The 24,612-nt window shown below is 43.8% G+C and overlaps 1 protein-coding gene across 1 annotated transcript in view; it reads right to left on the bottom strand.

The window, feature by feature from the left end:
- Positions 1–24,612, bottom strand: part of LOC126282491 (tRNA-dihydrouridine(16/17) synthase [NAD(P)(+)]-like) — a 222,437-nt gene that overhangs the window by 56,231 nt on the left and 141,594 nt on the right. The window contains exon 2 of the mRNA XM_049982151.1: positions 2,736–3,029. Within this exon, the coding sequence (XP_049838108.1) occupies positions 2,736–3,029 (294 nt within the window). The remainder of the gene's footprint in view (positions 1–2,735; positions 3,030–24,612) is intronic.

The raw sequence follows: 24,612 nt of genomic DNA, 5'->3' as shown, positions 1-24,612 counted from the left end.
TGTGTGTGTGTGTGTGTGTGTGTGTTAATCATAACGTAAGTTAGTTTAAGTTAGATTAGGTAGTGTGTAGGCTTAGGGACCGATGACCTCAGCAGTTTGGTCCCATAAGACCTTTCCACAAATTTCCAATTTTCATCTTGGAGAAACGGTAATATTTCATCTCGCACTTGTTTCTCACTCTGCGAAATTCCTTGGGTTACTTTGTGACGAAATGTAAATTTCGGCAACTGTTGTTGTAGAAATAATGCAGTGTTTAATTAGTTAACCGCCGGCCGGAGTGGCCGAGCGGTTCTAAGCGCTACAGACTGGAACCGCGCGACCGCTACGGTCGCAGGTTCGAATCCTGCCTCGGGCATGGACGTGTTTGATGTCCTTAGTTTAGTTTAGTTTAAGTTGCTCTAAGTTCTAGGGGACTGATGACCTCAGCAGTTAAGTCCCATAGTGCTCAGAGCCATAATTAGTTTACCGTTGCCACTGCTCTGCTCTGCCGGCCGCGGTGGTCTCGCGGTTCTAGGCGCGCAGTCCGGAACCGTGCGACTGCTACGGTCGCAGGTTCGAATCCTGCCTCGGGCATGGATGTGTGTGATGTCCTTAGGTTAGTTAGGTTTAAGTAGTTCTAAGTTCTAGGGGACTGATGACCACAGCAGTTGAGTCCCATAGTGCTCAGAGCCATTTGAACCATTTTTTGCTCTGCTCTGTATCAATACTAGCAGCACTGTAGCACTGTTGTGAGTTACTAATTGACTAAGCAGCTCAACTAAGCTCCATAGCCTCATGCTGTACTCTGGGTCTGTTCACTGTTGTCATTAGCAACCAATATTGTGGTTGCATGATAGACAATATGTCGGACGTCGAGTGCCGTAAACATCATTGGCCTTTTGCGACCTGGGACTCAAGTGGTTCTTGTGAGTGGAGTTTCTAACAAATCGGGTTACGGCATTTTGCACGCTCTCGTTGTGAGCAGGAAATGGACTGTCTAAAGAATCTGTTAACGGTACTTCATGCTTTTGGATGCAGCTGTTAGTTGCTAGATGCATGCTCTAAACTCCATGCGAAAAGGCCCCAAGGGACCGACCAAGCGCCGTGTCAACCTTAGGCGATGGGCGTCACCGGATGCGGATATGGCGGGGCATGTGGTCAGCACATCGTCACTTTTCGTGAGTCACTAGTTCTCAGTTAAGTAGCTCCTCAATTGGAATCACAAGGGCTGAGTGCACCCCGCTTGCCAACAGCGCTCTGCAGACCGGGTGGTCACCCAATCTAAGTGCTAGAAAAGCCAGACAGCGGTTAATTTCAGTGACGTGACAATAACCGGTGTTATTATTGTGGCAAGGCCGTTGGCTTGATAGATGCCTTTGTTATAAAATGCAGCTGAAAACCGCGGGCCGCACAAATACTCGATTCGTTCAGCTAGCAGCCCACTGGCCGCTGTTTGATGACAGCAACTTCACGGCCAAATTCATGAAAGTCACTTGGACTATAACATTTCTTATATCAAGCGGTTCAACTAAAGTGCAGGTCCTCACAGAGGTCCATTGTGGGCTGTAATTTTTTCCTATTTTTTCATATAACAACATCTGAAACCCACCGCCTTGACAACTAAGGTGGGTTGTTAACTTACTGAATTCAGTATATATGCAGCAAGTCATGGTCTCTTAGCCGTTGCACGAACGCACAAATGTTTCGTTTGCTGAGAGGTGCCTGGCAGAGGGTTCATCGAACCACCTTCACAATTCTCTATTCTTCCAATCTCGTATAGCGCACGGAAAGAATGAACTCCTATATCTTTCCGTATGAGCTCTGATTTCCCTTATTTTATCGTGGTGATCGTTCCGCCCTTTGTAGGTCGGTGTCAACTAAATATTTTCGCATTCGGAGGAGAAAGCTGGTGATTGGAATTTCGTGAGAAGATTCCGTCGAAACGAAAAACGCCTTTCTTTTAATGATTTCCAGGCCACATCCTGTGTCATTTCTATGACACTGTCTCCCATATTTCGCGATAATACAAAACGTGCTGACTTTCTTTGAGCTTTTTCGATGCACTCGGTCAGTCCTATCTGGTAAGTATCCTACACCACGCAGCAGTGTTCTAAAAGAGGACGGACAAGCGTAGTGTAGGCAGTCTGTTTAGTATGTCTGGTACATTTTCTAAGTGTCCTGCCAATAATACGCTGTCTTTGGTTAGCCTTCCGTACAACATTTTCTATGTGTTCCTTCCAATTTCAGTTGTTCGTAATTGTGACACCTAGGTATTTAGTTGAATTTACGGCTTTTAGATTAGACTGATTTATCGTGTAACCGAAGTTTAACGAGTGCCTTTTAGCACTCATGTGGGTGACCTCACACTTTTCGTTATTTAGGGTCAACTGCCACTTTTCGCACCATTGAGATATTTCTTTCTAAATCGTTTTGCAGTTTGTTTTGATCTTCTGATGACTTTATTAGTCGATAAATCTGCAAATAAATTAAGACGGCTGCTCATATTGTCTCCCTAGTCGTTTATATAGATCAGGAACAGCAAAGGGCCTATAACACTACCTTGGGGAACGCCTGAAATCACTTCCGTTTTACTCGATCACTTTCCGTCAATTACTAGGAACTGTGACCTCTCCGACAGGAAATCGCTGCCGTCCGACAATTACAACACACAATGGACCTCCGTGAGTAGCTGCACTTTAATTATAACCACTCGGTAGTTAATGATGGCGCTCTGTATTGGTCGATTGCGGGCAGACCTGTACGATGAGCGGCCGGTCCTCGGGGCAGGAGGCGAGCGCGTCGCGGCGGTATTTGGGATCGCGCGCGAAGACGGCGGCGTGCAGCATGGGCGAGTAGCAGAGCTGTGCGCCCAGTTCGCGGCTCAGCAGGCGCCACGCCAGCTCGCTGGCGTCCACCATTGGCGCCAGCACGAAGCGCGGGCTGCCCAGGGAGCGCCACCAGCGCCACGCCTCGGAGCAGCCATCTTCTCCTTCCTTCAGCTCTGACGCCGCGCATCCGCTGTCGTCCTCGACCGGTGTCACCTGTATCTCCTGAAACAACAACACCGCGCCTACGTCAGGAAACGTTGGCGACAGCCCCGGACATTTGCACAAGCCCCGCCCATTTACCGTACACCTACCCCCGCCACGTCAAACAAGAGCGCATCAATATGATCTTTGGTAGTCCTCGTCGCTGTCGTGTTTTTGTTCGTCGTTTTTTGTTTTACCGCCGTTGTTCATACTAGCAGTGTTGTGCTGTTAGTACTTCTTAGCAGTTTGTGTAATACTGTCAAAATGAAACTTAGATATGCACTCTCAATAAATCTTTAACCACTAATACGACGTTTTTCATAATTTTGTTACAGCAAATCTTACCAATACCGACCCGTTTTCGAGAGATTCTCGATGTTTCGTATTTTCAAACAGCATTTATTCGTTGGACATAAGAGAAACGAGTTGCTGCTTAAATTCGTCCGCTAGAATAGCTAACCATCCTTTATAATTACAGACCAACTCCTTAAATTAGTTTTCAGAGTTTCTAAAAATAAACTTATTTTACTTAGAGACCTTAATGAATATTACTTAATATATATGTTATCGGATTCAATGCTTGCTGGTTTCAGTTTTTTGCTGCTTGTAAATAAGTAAATCATTTCACTTTCGGGATTGATTAAGGCGTTTTAGAGTTAATTCTTGCCAAAACTTTAATTTATCCCTTATCCACAGTACCGACGCCATGAATGCACAACTTTACATATTTATAAACGACTAACATTGATGTCAATGTACCCAGAGTAAAGAAAAACCTTAACCTCAAGTTTTCTCTACTTGAGGTGAGCGTTGATCGTTTCGGACGTCACTAAAATCGATACACGGCGTTCCGTCTTCGATACAGCGTGTGACGTCAAAATGACGTCAAGTTTCCGCAAAGTAGTGGGAACTGTAGATCATCCCAAAACTGTCGGTGTTGTGAGAGCTGTCAGCTGTGCAGTTTGGCATCGGAAAGGCGAAACTGAGGACTGTGCCTTTTACGAAAAAATCGAATTATAGTAACAAGAGGCAATGATTACCGAGTTTATTAATGACTACAGCAAAATTCGTAATGAAAACTGTTGTCGAACATCGTACAGTAGATTCGTATGCCTGAGTACTGAATGAGTAGAAGTGTCATTTCAGAACATATACATTTATTTGCTCGTGAAAATATATACTTGCAAACACTTAAAACAATATCTAGGACGCAGTAATAGCGCCTTTTAGATTTGTCGTTTGCATCTCGTTTTCTTAGTGAGTGCTTTCTGGATACAGAAAATGTTCGACTGCTGCCCTGCCCAGCACATTCTCCAAATCTCTCACCAATTGAAAACGTCTGGTCAATGGTGGCCGAGCAACTGGCTCGGCTCGTCACAATAAGCCAGTCACTACTCTTGATGAACTGTGGTATCGTGTTGAAGCAGCATGGGCAGCTGTACATGTGCACGCCATCCAAGCCCTGTTTGACTCAATGCCCAGACGTATCAAGGCCGTTATTACGGCCATAGGTGGTTATTCTGGGTACTGATTTCTCAGGACCTATGCACCCAAATTGCGTGAAAATGTATCCACATGCCTGTTCTAGTATAATATACTTGTCCAATGAATACCCGTTTATTATCTGCATTTCTTCTTGGTGTAGCAATTTTAATGGCCAGTAGTGTATTTATCGCATTAAGTAATCATACATTTAAAGCCGTTTTACACATGGGAGTTCGCTTTTTTAAAGGATTTGGTTTGTCTCTGAAAGGTCTGACAATACTAGTCATGGATAAGGATTTGGTTTGTCTCTGGAAGGTCTGACAATACTAGTCATGGATAATGTATAACGGAAAACGGTGAAAAAAGTATGTAAATGAAAATACTCAAATCCGGAGATCAAGTCAAAAACAGGGATATAACTAGTTTCATCCAGTCGTTTCATTCGACTGAAAAAAAAACTGACTAAACAAAAAAGACAATCGACTAGCCAGTAAATAGCCAAAACCGGTCATTTGTCCCACCACTACCTGTTTTCCAGCGCGTGCCACCGTGGTTTTCCTTTCTGCGGAGTCTTCAGAAGTGATCCGTTGTAAGCACTCTGTGGGGGGAAGTATGCAAACGAAAGACAAATTATTGCACTGAATTTTACAGTCACGTCTTACAAGTGCACTAAACAGAAATTCTCGAGTAGTAAAGTCGTCTAAGACCGAAGCATTGATGAAAGCTGTAGCTTTTTTCGAATCCCGGGCATTATTTTGTTACTATAATGTAGTAATACCTTTGCCAACGGATGTAATAATCTAATAGTGACATGTCAATCCATTCTACTTAATGAACTTCACCCAAGCAATCATCAAATTAATACAGTAATACTGATGAAACAATTCACCATCCGCAAGGAGAGGAGTAACTGTTAACGAAATGAGCTCTATAGATGTGTCACGCCAGAATGTATAGCACTTAGGGTAATGAAGTTTCGCTTGCGTCGCTTTTAAATGCAGAACAGCTCATGTCAACGACGTTCCAGACAATAGCGTATTAACTGGGCGTGGAAGGGGATAGGGGGTTAGGGAAGGTGTCAGGAGTGGCAGTCCCCACCCCTGCTCCCCCATACTTAAATCTCTGAGGGGCGCGAGATTGGTTACTGTCTCCCCCCCCCCCCCCCTCCCCAATTCACTTGGAGTTTTATTTGTCCTATAAGCAGTGCCAGTGAATAAACTATGCTGCCGTGAAGAAATATGGGATCGGTATTATTGTTGGCAATGATTTTTGCTTTTGACTGAAGCATCTTATAACACCTACTACCCTCCCTTCGTCCCGTTTTTTAGCCTGTGTCACCCAACGGGGGACATCTTCTGTTATGTATATGGAGGAGGAGATTAGTGTTTAACGTCTCGTCGAGAACGAGATCAGTAGAGACGGAGCACAAGCTCGGATTCGGAAGGAATGAGGGAAGGAAACCGGCCGTGCCCTTTCAAAGGAACCATCCCAGCATTTGCCTGAAACGATTTGGGGAAATCACGGAAAACCTAAATCAGGATGGCCGGAGACGGGTTTGAACCGTCGTCCTGCCGAATGCGAGTCCAGTGTGCTAACCACTGCGCCACCTCGCTCGGTTCTGTATCTATAAGTAACAAATTCTGCACGGCACTTCTGGACAGTAGTTGAGACTGATCGAGTCCTATGTAGTATAGGGGAACTCAGAGTAGCCAGAGCGACGAATTTGGGGGAGGCGCCCCAGACTTCAGGCAGAAATCTGGCTGACTGTAAAAAAGCGAATATGCTGTCCGTTTACGTTGCTAACAGTTATCCTCTGCGCCTGCGTAATAATACACTGTTCAAAGCGAGTATTACCACCGCCTTCATGACTTACTCTTTGATTCCCCTTGAACCCAAGTCCACACACGTTTGCAGATCTGCAGGTGGTGCAAAAAACTTTTTTTGATCAGTTTAGTCTCGCGGTCACGCAGGCACAAGTCGCGTGCAGTCCTGCCGAAAATGACAAACACCGGCCAACAATGCTCAAACAGCAGCAGGTTCGCCTGACCTGGCTCGCCGCTACGACAATTTCCGCCGCACTCTACGAACAAACCAACTCTGGCAGGGTTACAGAACGCTTTCCGGAAGTGATTCGCCTCATCGTTCTGATTCTGACTGTTCCAGTATCGTCATCATCATCTGAGAGGTCATTCAGCGCCTTGAGACGACTTAAAACAGATCAACTGAAGACATGAAGTCTGAAAATGAGTCCGTGATCATATTTTTGGCACTTTATTTTTACATATCCGTCTTGATCGCATAAATTTTTATACATTTCACTATGACCCTTTTCGGCCACTGCCATCTTCAGATCATAAAATATTCAGATGTAGTATCAACGTCAAACTAAACTTGAAGGTACATAGTAAGTGCTCAAGACGGATCAAGACGGACCTGTAAAATAAATTGACTTAAAAAGGCCTCACATCAACAATGACTCCGTCGAGATTCACCTACTCCTCCCCCATGTTCATCAAGATAGGGCTGAAAAAATTAATCTTATGGATGTCATGAAAGAATTTTTTCTCCCGAACTGTCGAAGGAAAACTACATTTGGAAACAGTACATGAAATTTTTTCCTGAGGATAGTTTTGTTCTGTCGTTGCAATTACAAAACGCGTGCCTTTTTTTTTTCACGGTGGGCGTTTCGCTTATTGAGGTAAAGCATCATCAGTGGTCTGTAATTAAGTTATTTACATTTTGATTTGTTGTAAGATCGAAAAACAGTTCGTTAACTATATGTTGGTTTGCACTTCCGGTGATTTTCGCTTACGTCGGGAAATGCCGTCTGCCAGTATATCGTTGATGTTTTTCATCTTTAGACACTGGTAGTTGTAGTCTAATTTTTAGTTGTCCTGCAGCACTATGCATTTCTTATGCTTTCCGCACCACGCTTTTCCCGGCGGAGGTTCGAGTCCTCCCTCGGGCATGGGTGTGTGTGTGTTTGTTTGTCCTTACGATAATTTAGGTTAAGTAGTGTGTAAGCTTAGGGACTGATGGCCTTGGCAGTTAAGTCCCATAAGATTTTCACACACATTTGAACATTTGAACACCACACTTTTTCGGACTGTTATTTTTTATACTCCCAAGTATATGTTGTGGTCTGTGTTTCGTAGTGTTTGCCAACCTATCCTTGCCACATCTACATCTTTTTTTTGCTTTTGAATTGTTGTGTGTGTTAAGTCTATTTAATTATGTTGCTGTGTATTTGTAAACAAACAGTAAACAGTGGTGTGCGAAGAAGTGTGGTATGAAAACCACAAGAAATGCATAGTGCTGCAGGACAACTAAAAATTAGACCACAACTACCAGTGTCTAAAGAAGAAAAACATCAATGATGTTCTGGCAGACGGCATTTCCCGATGTAAGCGAGAAATCAAGCGAAAATCACCGGGAGTGCAAACCAACATATAGTTAACGAACTGTTTTTCCATCTTAAAGCAAATCAAAATGTAAATAACTTAATTACAGATCACTGATTATGATTAACTTCAATAAAGCGAAACGCGTCTGATGAAAAAAAACACGTATTTTGTAATGGAGATGACGGAACAAAAATACCTTCAAGAATTGTAAAAGGAACTACGAACAACATGGCCACACAAATGAAATTTTTTTTTTGTCTAAATAAAAAAATGAATGGAATCTTCGTTTTCAAACAAATTACGTTTTTTTCATTAAGATGTAATGTACAGTGTTTGTAAAATAGTAAGAATAACAAAAGGTTTCACTCTGACCGATTGATATTGCGGTCTACAGCAAATATGAACTCCTATTCGTAAATTCAAACCAAAGTAGGACCAATGTCTTCCCAGATAAATGATATATTTTTCAAAATTAAAGCAACTAAATTGTTTTCAAGAGCACGACCTATAATAGTGGGTCTATGCTAGTATTAATGAGCTGTTTCTCTCTGTAGAACAACACGGCGCTGATTGCCTAACACACCTTCCCACACTATCGGTATGCATGTATTCTTAACGGTTTTGCTGAAAGGCGCAAGCAGTAAATAGGTTTGCTTGCCACCTCCCCCCCCCCCCCTCTAAATAAATAGTTGGTACCACATGGTTCCAGAGGAGCTGCACTTGGCAGAGCAGAGGTGCTGCAAACAGAAACCGCGCCCAGTCGGATCCGTGGGTCGCGGGTGGTCTGCCGCAGGTAAAGTAGGGGCCTCGTTACGCTGTGGCACTGTACAGCACGGCTGTCCAAAGATGTAGAGCCCGCCGCCGGCTAAACCCGCTTCTGCAACTGAGGCCGGGGGCACGGAGTTGCAGAAGCTCAACCGCTGTATTCTCACAGAGCATAGAAACGCTCTGCGGGTATTCTTTTCCGCTGGTCGCAGTAGTTCACGGCACAACGGCAGGTTGGAAAGTATCCAACTTACTGAATTTCAAAATACGATACAACTTTCTTCAAATAAGAAGGTCACGGAACTTTATACTATTGAGTACCATGCACCGATCTTCCCCCAGTATATCTTGAACATTTCTTCGAATTCTTCTGTAATTATTCTGGTCAGCAGTTTGTTATTGTTGTTATGGTCTTCAGTCCTGAGACTGGTTTGATGCAGCTCTCCATGCTACTCTATCCTGTGCAAGCTTCTTCATCTCCCAGTACCTACTGCAACCTACATGCTTCTGAATATGCTTAGTGTATTCACTTCTTGCTCTCCCTCTACCATTTTTACCCTCCACGCTGCCCTCCAGTACTAAATTGTTGATCCCTTGATACCTCAGAACACGCGCTACCAACCGATCCCTTCTTCAGGTCAAGTTGTGCCACAAACTCCTCTTCTCCCCAATTCTATTCAATACCTCCTCATTAGTGATGTGATCTACCCATCTAATCTTCAGCATTCTTCTGTAGCACCACAATTCGAAAGCTTCTATTCTCTTCTTGTCTAAACTATTTATCGTCCATGTTTCACTTCCACACATGGCTACACTCCATACAAATGCTTTCAGAAACGACTTCCTGACACTTAAATCTATACTCGATGTTAACAAATTTCTCTTCTTCAGAAACGCTATCCTTGCCATTGCCAGTCTACATTTTATATCTTCTGTACTTCGACCATCATAAGTTATTTTACTCCCTAAATAGCATAACTCATTTACCACTTTAAGTGTCTCATTTCCTAATCTAATTCCCTCAGCATCACTCGACTTAATTCGACTTTATTCCATTATCCTTGTTTTGCTTTTGTTGATGTTCATCTTATATCCTCCTTTCAAGAAACTGGAAATTCCGTTCAACTGCTCTTCCAAGTCCTTTGCCGTCTCTGACAGAATTACAATGTCATCGGCGAACCTCAAAGTTTTTATTTCTTCTCCATGGATTTTAATACCTACTACGAACTTTTCTTTTGTTTCCTTTACTGCTTGCTCAATATACAGGTCGAATAGCATCGGGGATAGGCTACAACCCGGTCTCACTCCCTTCCCAACCACAGCTTCTCTTTCATGACCCTCGACTCTTATAACTGCCATCTGTTTTCTGTACAAATTGTAAATAGCCTTTCACTCCCTCTATTTTACCCCTGCCACCTTCAGAATTTGAAAGAAAGTATTCCAATAAACATTGTCAAAAGCTTTCTCTAAGTCTACAAATGCTAGAAACCTAGGTTTGCCTCTCCTTAATCTATTTTCTAAGATAAGTCGTAGGGTCAGTATTGCCTCACGTGTTCCAACATTTCTAAGGAATACAAACTGATCTCCCCCGAGGTCGGCTTCTACCAGTTTTTCCATTCGTCTGTAAAGAATTCGCGTTAGTATTTTGCAGCTGTGACTAATTAAACTGATAGTTCGGTAATTTTCACATCTGTCAACACCTGCTTCTTTGGGATTGGAATTATTCAAATGGTTCAAATGGCTCTAAGCACTATGGGACATAACTTCTGAGGTCTTCAGTCCTCTAGAACTTAGAACTACTTAAACCTAACTAACCTTAGGACATCACACATATCCATGCCCGAGGCAGGATTCGAACCTGCGACCGTAGCAGTCGCGCGGTTCCGGACTGAGCGCCTACAACCGCTAGACCACCGCGGCCGGCGATTGGGATTATTATATTCTTCTTGAAGTCTGAGGGAATTTCGCCTGTCTCATACATCTTGCTTACCAGATGGTAGAGTTTTGTCAGGACTGGCTCTCCCAGGGCTGTCAATAGTTCTAATGGAATGTTGTCTACTTCCGGGGCCTTGTTTCGACTTAGGTCTTTCAGTGCTCTGTCAAACTCTTCACGCAGTATCGTATCTCCCATTCCATCTTCATCTACATCCTCTTCCATTTCCATAATATTGTCCTCAAGAACACCGTCCCTGTATAGATCCTCTATATACTCCTTCCACCTTTCTGCTTTCCCTTCTTTGCTTAGGACTGGGTTTCCATCCGAGCTTTTGATATTCATGCAAGCAGCAGTTTACAAGCGCGATTTGCCACACTAATCATGAATCTCGTATTTATCCCCACTTGCTCTCTTTGATAATGCGCTTTACAGGAAATTTGTTGATGAGTCATCCGTTTCTTACAGTTTTCACAGCATATCAACGACCTTATAGATTCTATTCCTAAAGATTTCACTAACTCCGAACGTATATCACCTAGACCTATTCAGATGATTCATTACACTGACAAACTCCGACTGCACTACTGAAACACCTATTTCTTCCGCACCAGCTTGCTTCTCCTCCACTTCTTCTATCACACTTTCGGAGAGTTCCTCTACATCCTTCTGTTACCCGTTCTACCCTTCTTCTGCATTTAATGGAGGATTTTCTTCTACATCTCGTGGATTAACACCTTTGCATTTTACTTCGGCAAACTTACGTTTAATGTTTCTGAACGCAGAATCAAGTTTTCCTACAATCATATGTTTCTCTACAGCTTTATATGTTTCGCTGGTCCATTCTAATTATTTTTGTGAATTGAGACTCCATCAGGAGTTGCGTGCACCACGACCACCACACCAGTATTAATAACAAAAGGAAGGTGAGCATTGGTCGTACAAGTAGAAATCTTTATTTCTGTTGCAAATCGATTGCCGTCACTACTTCCCCAACATCTGTACTAGTATTGAAGCCTTGCGGAGTTATAAATACAAGCAGCAAAATTGCTACATCTGTACATATCAATGAAGAGTACGTGTCAGAGCGAAGGTACAAATGTCATTTTAAGTACGTTTGCACTTCCTGTTAATTCAATTCCTGAGCAACATATACTGCAACTAAAGCTATTTTGTCTAAAACTGACATGGTGAGACCGTGGCTGTATACAATTAATGTAGGTTGATTCTTACAAAGAAGAAAACAGCAACCAGCCACTATTAATACTGCTATTTATTTAAGTAAATAGTGCCGTAACCGGTTTCGAACTGAAAAGTTCATCTTCAGACGGCTGTTCGCAATATTTATAAGACGCACATTACATAATTATCAGTTTTTGATATTTATGCTTCCACTGCAGCGAAATATTCTTGGTGTGTTGGTGCCCTACGGTAGAAAACAGTGTTATAAGCGTCCTATGTGAACATACTAACCTCCAAACGATGAAATACAGAGTAAACAAATATGTGAGGTTAAGTGGTTAAAGTACTTACATCGAAAATTCCGCGAAAATTTTTTGTGAAGTAGCAGGATTGCATTTTTCAAATATTGTATAGTATATGCGGCACTTATTTGATTTGCAAATGACCATATTGTGCAAAGTAACACACACACACACACACACACACACACACACACACACACACACCAAAAAGTATTTGCCACATGTGTTGACACAAAGATTGAAGGTTTACAAACACAACAGTGCCAGAGATGTTCTCTATCAGAGATATTCCTATATACAGATTGTTTGATTTCACAGTATGTTATTAAAGAAGACATAACATAATGAAAATTGAAACACAAGGAGCTTCTATTACAATATAAACATTGCTAAAATTTGACAATGGACTAATGGTTTTTTCCCCCCTACAAGAATCAAGGTAACAGTACAGGTATTTATATTACAAAGAATAAATGTTATATTGTGAGCATACCATATTCTGCGAGCGTTAATTACAATTAAATTGGAAAAATGTGGTGGCAAGTTCGTATGAATGTTACTTACATGGTATTATATAAATACTGTGCCATAAACAGGCAACAACAACATGTACATGAGGTACATGAATAATGTGACAGTAGAAATTATATTAATGTAGTACGGCATACCACCTTTTTTTTCCAATCAGTTCTAAAGTTGCAGTAATGTGTGATGGACAGGCAGCTGTATTGTGATGTAATACTTTGTTGGAATATTGATTGCGTGTTGTTGTTAAAAGGAGCAGTGTTTATTTATGTTTTAAACTGGACAGTAGGTGAGTGAAATTTTGTAGGAAGGTTGCATTGGCTAGGTCTGTCTGTTCATTGAGGATATGAGGTGGTGATTTGCTTTTATGTGTATATATTTCTATCTCTTCAAGCAGATTCATGAGGCTACCTTTCTCGGCATGATGCAGTATTTGGATGTGGTCTTCAATGTTTTTTACTTCATGTTTGCTGATGGTTGTGTGCACTGCAAATGCAGATTTTGAAGGATTGTTCAAGCGCTCAAAATTTGCTCGTAAAATCGATCTGTTGTAGGCGTGCGTGACATTGTGTATATGCACGCTCCCGTTATAGGCCGAGGTGTAAATTGAAGAGGTCAAGGAGACGCCTCCTCGCTAAGGGATGCTCGCACGCGATCTTTGCCGAGCGGACGCCACAAAAGGCCAAGTCGATCTGCCCTGTTGGCCGCGCTAGTTGGGAGGCTATCGTCAGCACGCGCACACCTGCTCGTTGCCCTCCGAGCCTCCAGTGCCGTCTCGTAAGAAAACACTTCTGCACGGATACGGCCGAGCGAGGCGCGCGACAGTCGAGCGAGCCTTACCGCTGACGTCCGCGTGGTGCACTTTCCAGAGCACATTCTTAGCACAAAAATGTGACGTTTTTGGACGAAAACTCGTTTCTCTCTGTTCATTTCCGTTACATTAATTTCATGTAACTATCACGTCCACTGATTACTTTCAGTGCCAGGACTATCTGATGATGGCGTACGCAGAAACGCGCCATTTTGGATCAATAAAGCCATTTTGTATTCAATTGCTGACTTATTACCATGCGACCTACTCAGCTTTCTACGTACTACAAATATGGTTGACCATGGTCGCTTACCTAATACGCAACATTTTATGTCACGGCTCCGTAATTCTCGGAAAAATCGGCAGGGATTCAGAGAAAAGCTATTCGTGTGAACCAGATTCGCTTTAGTCACACTAGTAATAAATGCCTATGAAGATATAAATTCCGTCATCCTTCATTTCCGTAAGGCGTTCGACATTGTTCCTCACCGTCTACTAGTAAAGAAGAGACGATGACACGGATCTCTCTCCAAAGACGTGATTGGATCGAAGAATATTCCGCTCATAGACCCCTGTTCGTTATACAGAGGGTCGACAAAATATGGAAGCATCAAAAATACGATACATAGCCATCGTAATACGGTGTAGGAAAACGGGTGGCACTCAAAACAGCTTCCAGTCGCCTCGGAATGGATAAATACAGATCCCGTAACATTTTCAAGCGAATATAATACCATTCCTCCTGCAACGTACGCTGGCAAAAAAATCGCAACACCAAAAAATAATTGACGTAGAGTAATGAAATTTCGCGAATACTTATGTCTAGGAAACATATTTAAGTGATTAACATTTCAAGATCACAGGTCAGTGCAAGCACGAGATAAGCCATCAGAAAGCTGAAATGCTGGTACGTTAATAACAGGTGTAACCGCCAGAATATTCAATCCAAGCATGCAAACGTGCCGGATGCCAGTTTGTGGGATAGAGTTCTATGGCTGCTGCACTTGGTCGGACAGTACAGGGAGCGTTAAAGCTGTTTGTGGACGACGATGAAGTTGTCGTCCGATGATGTCCCATATTTGCAAGATTGAGACAGATCTGGTGATCAATCAGGCCAAGGAATATCGACACGCTGTAGGGCATGTTGATGAAACTGGAGTCATCGTTCGATGACGTCCCATTTGTGCTCGGCTGGAGACACATCTGGTGATCCAGCAGGCCAAGGCAACGTGTCGACACTCAATAGAGCACGGTTGGGTTTAAACAGCGGCAAGTGGAAGAGCACTATCCTGTTGGAACACATCCCCTGAAATGCTGTTCACGAATGGCAGCGAAACAGATCGAATCACCAGATGACGTACAAAAATGGTTGAAGTGGCTCTAAGCACTATGGGAATAAGCATCTGAGGTCATTAGTCCCCTAGACTTAGAACTACTTAAACCTGACTAGCCTAAGGACATCACACACATCCATGCCCCATGCAGGATTCGAACCTGCGACCGTAACAGCAGAGCGGTTCCGCACTGAAGCGCCTAGAACCGAACGGCCACAATGGCCGGCACTGACGTACAGATTTGCAGTCAGGCTGTGGGGGATAACCACGAGAGTGCTCCTGCTGTCATACGAAACCGCAGCCCAGACCATAACTCCAGGTGTACAGCTGGTGTGTCTAGCACACAGGCCCTCGACTGACCTCCTCCTAATCGACACAGGGCATCACTGGTACCGACGTAGAATCGTCTTTCGTCAGAAAACACAACAGACCTCCACCCTGCCCTCCAATGAGCTCTCGCATGACGCCACTGAAGTCGCGAATGGCCGTTGTCTGGAGTCAGTGGAATGCACGGGACAAGACGTCTGGCTCTGAGCTCCCTTGAAGTAACGCATTTATAACAGCTCGCTGTGTCACAGTAATGCCCACTGCTGCTGCACATGCAGTACGACGCGCCAGAGCCGTAGGCGAAACACTATGGTCTTCCCTCTCGGCAGTGCCACGTGGCCGTCCGTACATTCTCGTGACCACCGCTGCCAACAAGTATGTGCTGTGGCTACATTCCTCAGGAGTCTTTCTGCAATATTGCAGAAGGAACGTCCTGCTTCATGTAGTCCTATTACAGGACCTCGTTCAAACTCAAATGAGGTGTTGTTGATGGCGTCTTTGTCTCTTTAAAGGCATTTTTGACTAAAATCAGCTCACGATGTCCAACCTCGAAGATAAATGACGCTCAGGACCGCTACAGCGTGTATTTAACCCTTTCAGGGGAAGTGGTTCCGTTTGAAACCACCTACAATTTTCTCATTTTGTGGCAAAAGGGCAGTGGCTACATTTGGGGACACCATTCAGCAGCCTAGTTGGTGCTGCCCTCTAGCGGCTGTCACTAAAACCGCTTCAAAATCTGTAAATATTAGCAAGTAATGAGGCGAGTTGGATAGCCATTTTTGTAAGTTCTGTGCGAACGTCTTTGTTCTCAAATTCTGACTGAATTCTTCTGTATTAGGTAACATTTATGCATGTATTAAATGCAGAATACTGTTCTGTTTACATTAATACTATATGTTCTGCGATAATAACCAAAATAATGCATTTATTTCCGTGAATGTTGTGGTGGTTCCATTTGAAACCACTGCTCCTGTAACGACAGCATTAGTAGGTGTGACGAATTTTTTTTCCAGTTTCACGTGATGTATACTCACAGACTAAAGGATGAGGAACTTCTGGAGTGCCTTTTCGCAGGTACTCCTTCAGATCCCGACTCACAAATTGACACTAGCAGTGACAGTGTAAGTGATCTGCTAGTTGAACACAGTGATCTGGATTTGCGAATGAAAACACCTGTTTTATCTCAAATTATTTCCGAAAGTGAGGGTGAGGACCATTTTGCCAATGACAGTGATGATAGTTTCAGCACTAATGACGATTTGCCACTGTCTTCCATTGCGAATTTTTCATGGAGAAAGGACGTCAGAGCAATGAACTTTGCCGCCAATTTTGCAGAGGAAGCTGGTGTACGAGGAAAACTTAAAAATGACAGTGAAGGTATGCAACCAGTAGATTTTTTTGCGTCTGTTTTGTGACAATATGTTAGAACACACAGTTTTCCAGTCTAACCTGTACCCAACACAGAAAGGTGGCAATTTCAGTCCTCTTTCTAAAGCAGAACTAAAGTTATTTTTTGCTATAAACATTCTAATGGGAATCAAGAAACCTTGTTCTTATCGTGACTGCTGGTCATCCCATAAGGAACTTCGAAATGAGTACATTTCATCACTAATGTCGGTAAAAAGTTTCGGCTGGATTTTGACACATCACTGACAACGCTGTTATGCCTTCAAGGGAGAGCAGAAATTATGACAAACTATATAAAATCCGTCCACTAATCAATCACATACTGATAAACTTCAAAGAATTCTGTGCACCTACTAAGGAGCAAGCTATAGTTTAATGCACGATGAAGTTCAAAGGACGAATGGCATTCAAACAATATAAGCCCCAAAAGCCAATTAAGAGGGGATACAAAATCTGGATCAGAGCTGATAAGCATGGATATAGTTGTGATTTTCAGATATATACTGGAATAGTTGAAGGCATAGTGGAAATATCCTTAGGAGAGCGTATGTGTAAAGGCTTGGAAGCGAAGGGATATCACATATACTTTTGACAATTTTTTTACCAGTGTCTCACTTTTACAGAAGCTAAGAGATGACGGACTTTTTGCCTGTGGAACAATTAGATCACACAGAAAAGGACTTCCTACGCTAAAAGCAGACAAAGAGTTGCAAAGAGGAGAGTTTGACTGGTCTGTTCGTTCTGATGGCATTGCCTGCATCAAATGGAAGGACAAACGTGTAGTCATGTTGCTATCTACAATTGATTCGCCTGTATGTGTTGAAGAAGTCAGTCGTAAAGAAAAGGATGGAAAAATCACAAAGGTACCTTGCCCAAAAATAGTGAAATCATATAATGCTAATATGGGAAGTGTCGATAAGGCAGATATGATGAACAGCTTTTATGCAGTAGACAGGAAATCACGAGGGTGGTGGCTAAGATTATTTTGGCATATAGTCGATATTTCCATTGGAAATCCAACAACGAAGCAAGTGCTAAGGGATTTTCGAAGACGTGTTGCCACAGGCCTGGTAGGCAGTAATGTCTTCAAAGACAGTCCTGGCCATCCCAGTACACGGCCAGAATCATCTGCAAAAAAATACAAAACTGTTGTTCCCCATGAGAAACGTATATCGAAAGCAAAACATCTGCCAAAACATGGAACCTCAAGGCACTGTGTGCACTGCAGCACAAAGAAAAAACCCCACAGAAGCAGATGGACATGTAGTCACTGCCAGGTAGCCTTATGCTTATGTGCAGAAAGGAATTGCTTCTTACTGTATCATCAAAAGTGATAACATGTAGCGGGCAGTATATTTCATTTAATATTTACATTTTTCTGTCTCACTGTATGGAAATTAATACAATAAATACAAGGAAAAATTAAAAATAATTTTTTTTTTATTTTGCCCCTGAAAGGGTTAAAGTAAAACTGATTTGCATCCTCATAATGGCGCTACTAGCGCCTCTGTTGTGGGACTGGCACGAAGTTTGAATACACGCGATGTTTCAGGTGTTGCAAGACTCCTTCTTGGAGTTGCGATTTTCTTCCGTTAGTGTATTTGGGTAGGCGAGTGCAGTGCGTTTTGGGGACTGACACCTTAGCCAAATTCAACAAACTAAAAAAATAATTTCAAACATTTTCTAACTTTTCTTCGCTTATAGTGACCGGGCCAAATATCTCACGAAATAAGCGTCAAACAAAAAAGCTACAAAGAACGAAACTCGTATAGCTTGAAGGGGGAAACCAGATGGCGCTATGGTTGGCCCGCTAGATGGCGCTGCTATACGTCAGACGGATATCACCTGCGTTTTTTTAAAAACAGGAACCCCCATTTTTATTACATATTCGTGTAGTGCGTAAAGAAATATGAATGTTCTAGTTGGACCACTTTTTTCGCTTTGTGACAGATGGCGCTGTAATAGTCACAAACGTATAAGTACGTGGTATCGCGTAACATTCCGCCAGTGCGGACGGTATTTGCTTCGTGATGCATTACCCGTGTTAAAATGGACCGTTTACCAATTGCGGAAAAGGTCTATATCGTGTTGATGTATGGCTATTGTGATCAAAATGCCCAACAGGCGTGTGCTATGTATGCTGCTCGGTATCCTGGACGACATCATCCAAGTGTCCGGACCGTTCACCGGATAGTTGCGCCACTTAAGGAAACAGGAAGTGTTCAGCCACATGTGAAACGTCAACCACGATCTGCAACAAATGACGATGCCCAAGTAGGTGTTTTAACTGCTGTTGCGGCTAATCCGCACATCAGTAGCAGACAAACTGCGCGAGAATCGGCAATCTCAAAAACGTCGGTCTTGAGAATGCTACATCAACATCGATTGCACCAGTACCATATTTCTATGCACCAGGAATTGCATGGCGACGACTTTGAACGTCGTGTACAGTTCTGCCACTGGGCACAAGAGAAATTACGGGACGATGACAGATTTTTTGCACGCGTTCTATTTAGCGACGAAGCGTCATTCATCAACAGCGGCAACGTAAACCGGCAAAATATGCGCTATTGGGCAACGGAAAATCCGCGATGGCTGCGACAAGTGGAACATCAGCGACCTTGGCGGGTTAATGTATGGTGCGGCATTATGGGAGGAAGGATACGTTCCACGTTCCACATCATTACGAAGTGTCGTATTCATGATCTATGGAACAAGTATTAATCTAATCTAATCTAATCTAATCTAATCTACTGGCCTCCATTTCATCGATGGCAATCTAAATTGTGCAGTGTATGCTGATTTCCTACGTAATGTTCTACCGATGTTACTACAAGATGTTTCACTGCATGACAGAATGGCGATGTACTTCCGACATGGTGGATGTCCGACACATAGCTCGCGTGCGGTTGAAGCGGTATTGAATAGCATATTTCATGACAGGTGGATTGGTCGTCGAAGCACCATACCGTGGCCCGCACGTTCACCGGATCTGACATCCCCGGATTTCTTTCCGTGGGGAAAGTTGAAGGATATTTGCTATCGTGATCCACCGACAACGCCTGACAACATGCGTCAGCGTATTGTCAATGCATTACGGAAGGCGAACTACTCGCTGTTGAGAGGAATGTCGTTAGATGTATTGCCAAATGCACTGACGTTGACGGACATCATTTTGAACCATTTATTGCATTAATGTGGTATTTACAGGTAATCACGCTGTAACAGCATGCGTTCTCAGAAATGATAAGTTGACAAAGGTACATCTATCACATTGGAAAAAACCGAAATAAAATGTTCAAACGTACCTACGTTCTGTATTTTAATTTTAGAAACCTACCTGTTATCAACTGTTCGTCTAAAATTGTGAGCCATCCGCTTGTGACTATTACAGCGCCCTCTATCACAAAGCGAAGAAAGTGGTCCAACTAAAACATTCATATTTCTATACGTACTACATGAATATGTAATAAAAATGGGGGTTCCTATTTAAGAAACACGGTTGATATCAGTTTGACTGGAAAGGAACTAAAAAAATGTTGTAGTTTAATCTCAAAGACACTAGAAGAAAATTTGTTCGACTGTCATAGCAGAGGAATACTCTAAAAAACGTTTTTCATCATTGAGTGACAAAGGACTAATTTCGAGATTCTTTTATTACTTCTAGTATTAACTAACCTTTTTGTTCTGATGTGCTGGCGTAAAGACGTACTGTATAGTTTCATGTCTATGTGTGTGTTGAATGAAGCTGTTAAATGATGAAAAATGTGTTTTATAATTTCTGTTAAGATCGAGCCTAAATCCCATACCAATGCAGTACAAATTATTCTGTTAATTCGAGAAGGCGAATTTTAGCTGGAGGCGACAATCTTTACGACAGCGCTGCTCAACGATAGAGGTACGTGATTATGCTCACTTCTTTCCTTTGGTGGCCGCTAAGATTAATTTCGATGTGTTTTTGCCGAGACATTCAGCACCTGCAATCTTCCTTTTCGTATAAAAATAGGAGTCCGACTGAAAAAGAAATATTCTTAAATTTAATTAATTGCAACTCTTTTACCCAGGCCACGGGGAATGATAGAAAGTACGTGCCTCTACCCTGATTGTACGTTCGCAATCTCCGAGTGTGTTACGACGTAATTATTTTACACAAAAAAAATTAAGATAGATCTTTCTCATCAGATCGCAACCACTCGTACGCGAATGTACGTACCCTCTGAATGTGTCTAGTCAGACGTGGTCATTGTTCTAAAGCTTCTCTGTTAATATTCTGTGGAATGCATCTCCGCAGTTAATTTTTGTTTATGCCGCAAATCGCGTTTCTCGCGAAGTATTTATTACGAAGGTTTCAGGCTCTATTTAATGTCAAAAAATTCCGAAGTATGGCTGACTAAGAAATCGCTACAATAATTTCATATCTCTACAACTACGATAACAAAAAACAATAACAAAAACAATAACAGAGAGAGGGTACGTTACATGACCTATGGCAGTGCCATCTAGCGGGCCAACCATCGCGCCATCTGGTTTCCCCCTTCAAGCTAGACAAATTTCGTTCTTTATAGTTTTTTCGTTTGACGCTTATTTCGTGAGATATTTGGCCCGGTCACGATCAATGGACCACCCTGTGTGCTTGATTTCAATTACGTAACACATTAACTTACTCGTGAAGTAATCAGTTGTTTTACACACGGTAGTCCGATTATTTATAGAAATCGGGGGAGGGGGGATTCTCACTGGTTACACACAGTGATATACCGAGCACAGCACAGGAGCGGCTGCAGAAAGAACCGCACTCGCGTAGTGTGTGCCGCACATTGTCGGGCGGCCTGGCGGTTACAGATGTGGGAAACAGAAGCTGCAGACCTCGCGGGTCGATAGAGGCGCAGGCGGACGTTCGTAAATCCGTCACCACGGCTGCCGCCGCCGCCGTCGCCGTGGCCGCCGCTGCGCTCAACAGGCACCGCCAGCGCCGGCTGGCGGGCTGCCAGGGCACTTAGGTTCATTAGCGCGGGCACACGGCGGCCCAAAGCGGCCCCCAACTCGCCTCATTAGCGGCGACGTCATTAGCATCGCAGACAGGCACTTGTCTGTGCCCTGCTGTGCGGCAGCAGAACTAAACAGTCCGGGGCGTTCCGAAACCGCGCGGGCGGACCGCGCTCGATACTGTTCCTAATGAACAAAACGCGAGGGAACACAGTATCCAGACAGCTCTGCGACTGGATCGATGAGTTCCTAGCAAACAGAATACATAACGCCCTGATTAAAGGGATGCTGCGTGTTCGGCGTTGTTTACCCGGTCTTGTATGGTATACACTGATCAAACAGAACATTATGACCACCGACCTACTATCGACAGCAACCAGTCCAGGCGATAGCAATGTCACCTGGCGAGGAATGACAGCTAGTCAGACACACGCACTTTGCATGCCGTATCAAATGGTTCAAATGGCTCTGAGAACTATGGGACTTAACTTCTGAAGGCATCAGCCACCTACAACTTAGAACTACTTAAACCTAACTAACCTAAGGACATCACACACATCCATGCTCGAGGCAGGATTCGAACCTGCGACCGTATCGGTCGCGCGGTTCCAGACTGTAGCGCCTAGAACCGCTCGGCCACACCGGCCGGCCACCCAGTGGACCGAACACTGCGAATGATGGGCCTCTGCAGTCGACGACTCATACATGTGCCAATGTTAACACCACGACATGGACAACTACGAATGAAATGGGCACGTGACCATCAGCACTGGATGTGGATCAGTTGCAGAATTTTGGAACACGTATTATGTTCGGGTATAATGACTTTTCTGGGGACAAGAAATCTGCTCTGTACGCATCATTATCGGTTTCGAAAAAGACGATCGTGTAAAACCCAGCTCGCGCTATACGTCCACGAGACTCAGAAGGCCATAGACACGGGTTCCCAGGTAGATGCCGTGTTTCTTGACTTCCGCAAGGCGTTCGATACAGTTCCCCACAGTCGTTTAATGAGCAAAGTAAGAGCACATGAACTATCAGACTAATTGTGTCATTGGATTGAAGAGTTCCTAGATAACAGAACGCAGCATGTCATTCTCAATGGAGAGAAGTCCTCCGAAGTAAGAGTGATTTCAGGTGTGCCGCAGGAGAATGTCGCAGGACCGTTGTTATTCACAATATACATAAATGACCTTGTGGATAACATCGGAAGTTCACTGAGGCTTTTTGCGGATGATTCTGTGGTATATCGAGAGGTTGTAACAATGGAAAATTGTACTGAAATGGAGGAGGATATGCAACGAATTGACGCAGGGTGCAGGGAATGGTAATTGAATCTCAATGTAGACAAGTGTAATGTGCTCCGAATACATAGAAAGAAAGATCCTTTATCATTTAGCTACAATATAGCAGGCACCAACTGGAAGCGGCTAATTCCATAAATTATCTGGGAGTAGGCATTAGCAGTGATTTAAAATGGAATGACCATATAAAATTAAACGTCAGTAAAGCAGATGCCAGACTGAGATTCATTGGAAGAATCCTAAGGAAATGAAATCCGTAAACAAAGGAAGTAAGTTACAAAAATGGTTCAAATGGCTCTGAGCACTATGGGACTCAACTGCTGTGGTCATCAGTCCCCTAGAACTTAGAACTACTTAAACCTAACTAACTTAAGGACATCACACACATCCATGCCCGAGGCAGGATTCGAACCTGCGACCGTAGCAGTCGCACGGTTCCGGACTGCGCGCCTAGAACCGCGAGACCACCGCGGCCGGCAGTAAGTTACAGTACACTTGTCCGCCCACTGCTTGAATATTGCTCACCAGTGTGGGATCCGTACCAGATACGGTTGATAGAAGAGATAGAGAAGATCCAACGGAAAGCAGCGCGCTTCGTTACAGGATCATTTAGTAATCGCGAAAGCGTTACGGAGATGACTGATAAACTCCAGTGGAGGACTCTGCAAGAGAGACGCTCAGTAGCTCGGTACGGGTTTTTGTTGAAGTTTCGAGAACATACCGTCACCGTGGAGTCAAGCAGTATATTGCTGCCTCCTACGTATATCTCGCTAACAGACCCTGAGGATAAAATCAGAGAGATGAGAGCCCACACAGAGGCCTACCAACACTCTTTCTTTCCACGAGCAATAAGAGACTGGAACAGAAGGGAGAACCGATAGAGGTACTAAAAGTACCCTCCGTCACACACCGTCAGATGGCTTGCGGAGTATGGATGTAGATGTAGACGCTGGCGCAGCGGCAGAGCGTTTCATGGTCTGATGAATCGGGATACCATTTTCATCATGCCGATGAGAGGGCACGAATCCGCCATCTTCCAGGGGAACAGCTCCTTGGCACCTTTGCTTGGGACGGAGACAAGCTGGCGGCGGCTCCATCATGCTCTGGGGAACATTCACGTGGGGATCCGTGGGTCCACTGGAGATCCTGCAAGGCACCTTGACGGCCAGGGAGTACCGTACTTTGGTTGCGGACCACATACACCCCTTCATGACGATCACGTTCCCCGACGGCAGTGGCATATTTCAGCAAGATAATGCACCGTGTCACAAGGCCGGAGTGTGGGGAGAGGTTCGAGGAACACAGTGGTGAATTCCCCCCACCTCCAACTCGTCATATATGAACCAGGTCGAACACTTCTGGAATGTGACTGAATGTGGCGTCAGAGCTCAGCGCCCCTCTCCCCGGGATATACGGGAATTAGGTGACTTGTGTGCCTGCAGACGTGGTGTGGTGCCGACTCCCTCCAGCGACCTACCTAAGCCTCATTGCTTCCATGCTGTTAGCCGTGCCAAAGGTGGACATACCGACTATTAGGCAAGTGATCATAATGTTATGACTGATCAGTATATAACGCTGCGTACATATTAGGCCAACGAACGACGGCCAATCGCTTTGTAGGAGATCTGTTCAGTGTTTACGGACGGCAATTCGGAGTCAACGAAGCGTTTCGCCTTGGTTGCTACCGGGTCTACTGGCGGTAACATCCAGGCATCTGCGTTTGGTTGGTGCTGGGACCCCTCTCCTACTGAGGACGCCAGGTCGAATGTTCGTTGGCTCAGTAGAGGTTTCCTGTGTCTCTGTAACAGCTGTGTATTTAAGTTTTACAGGACATCCCCA

Source organism: Schistocerca gregaria, chromosome 1 (genome assembly GCF_023897955.1).
Source record: "Schistocerca gregaria isolate iqSchGreg1 chromosome 1, iqSchGreg1.2, whole genome shotgun sequence".
NCBI lineage: Eukaryota > Metazoa > Arthropoda > Insecta > Orthoptera > Acrididae > Schistocerca > Schistocerca gregaria.
This window is presented reverse-complemented; position numbering and strand designations above follow the sequence as displayed.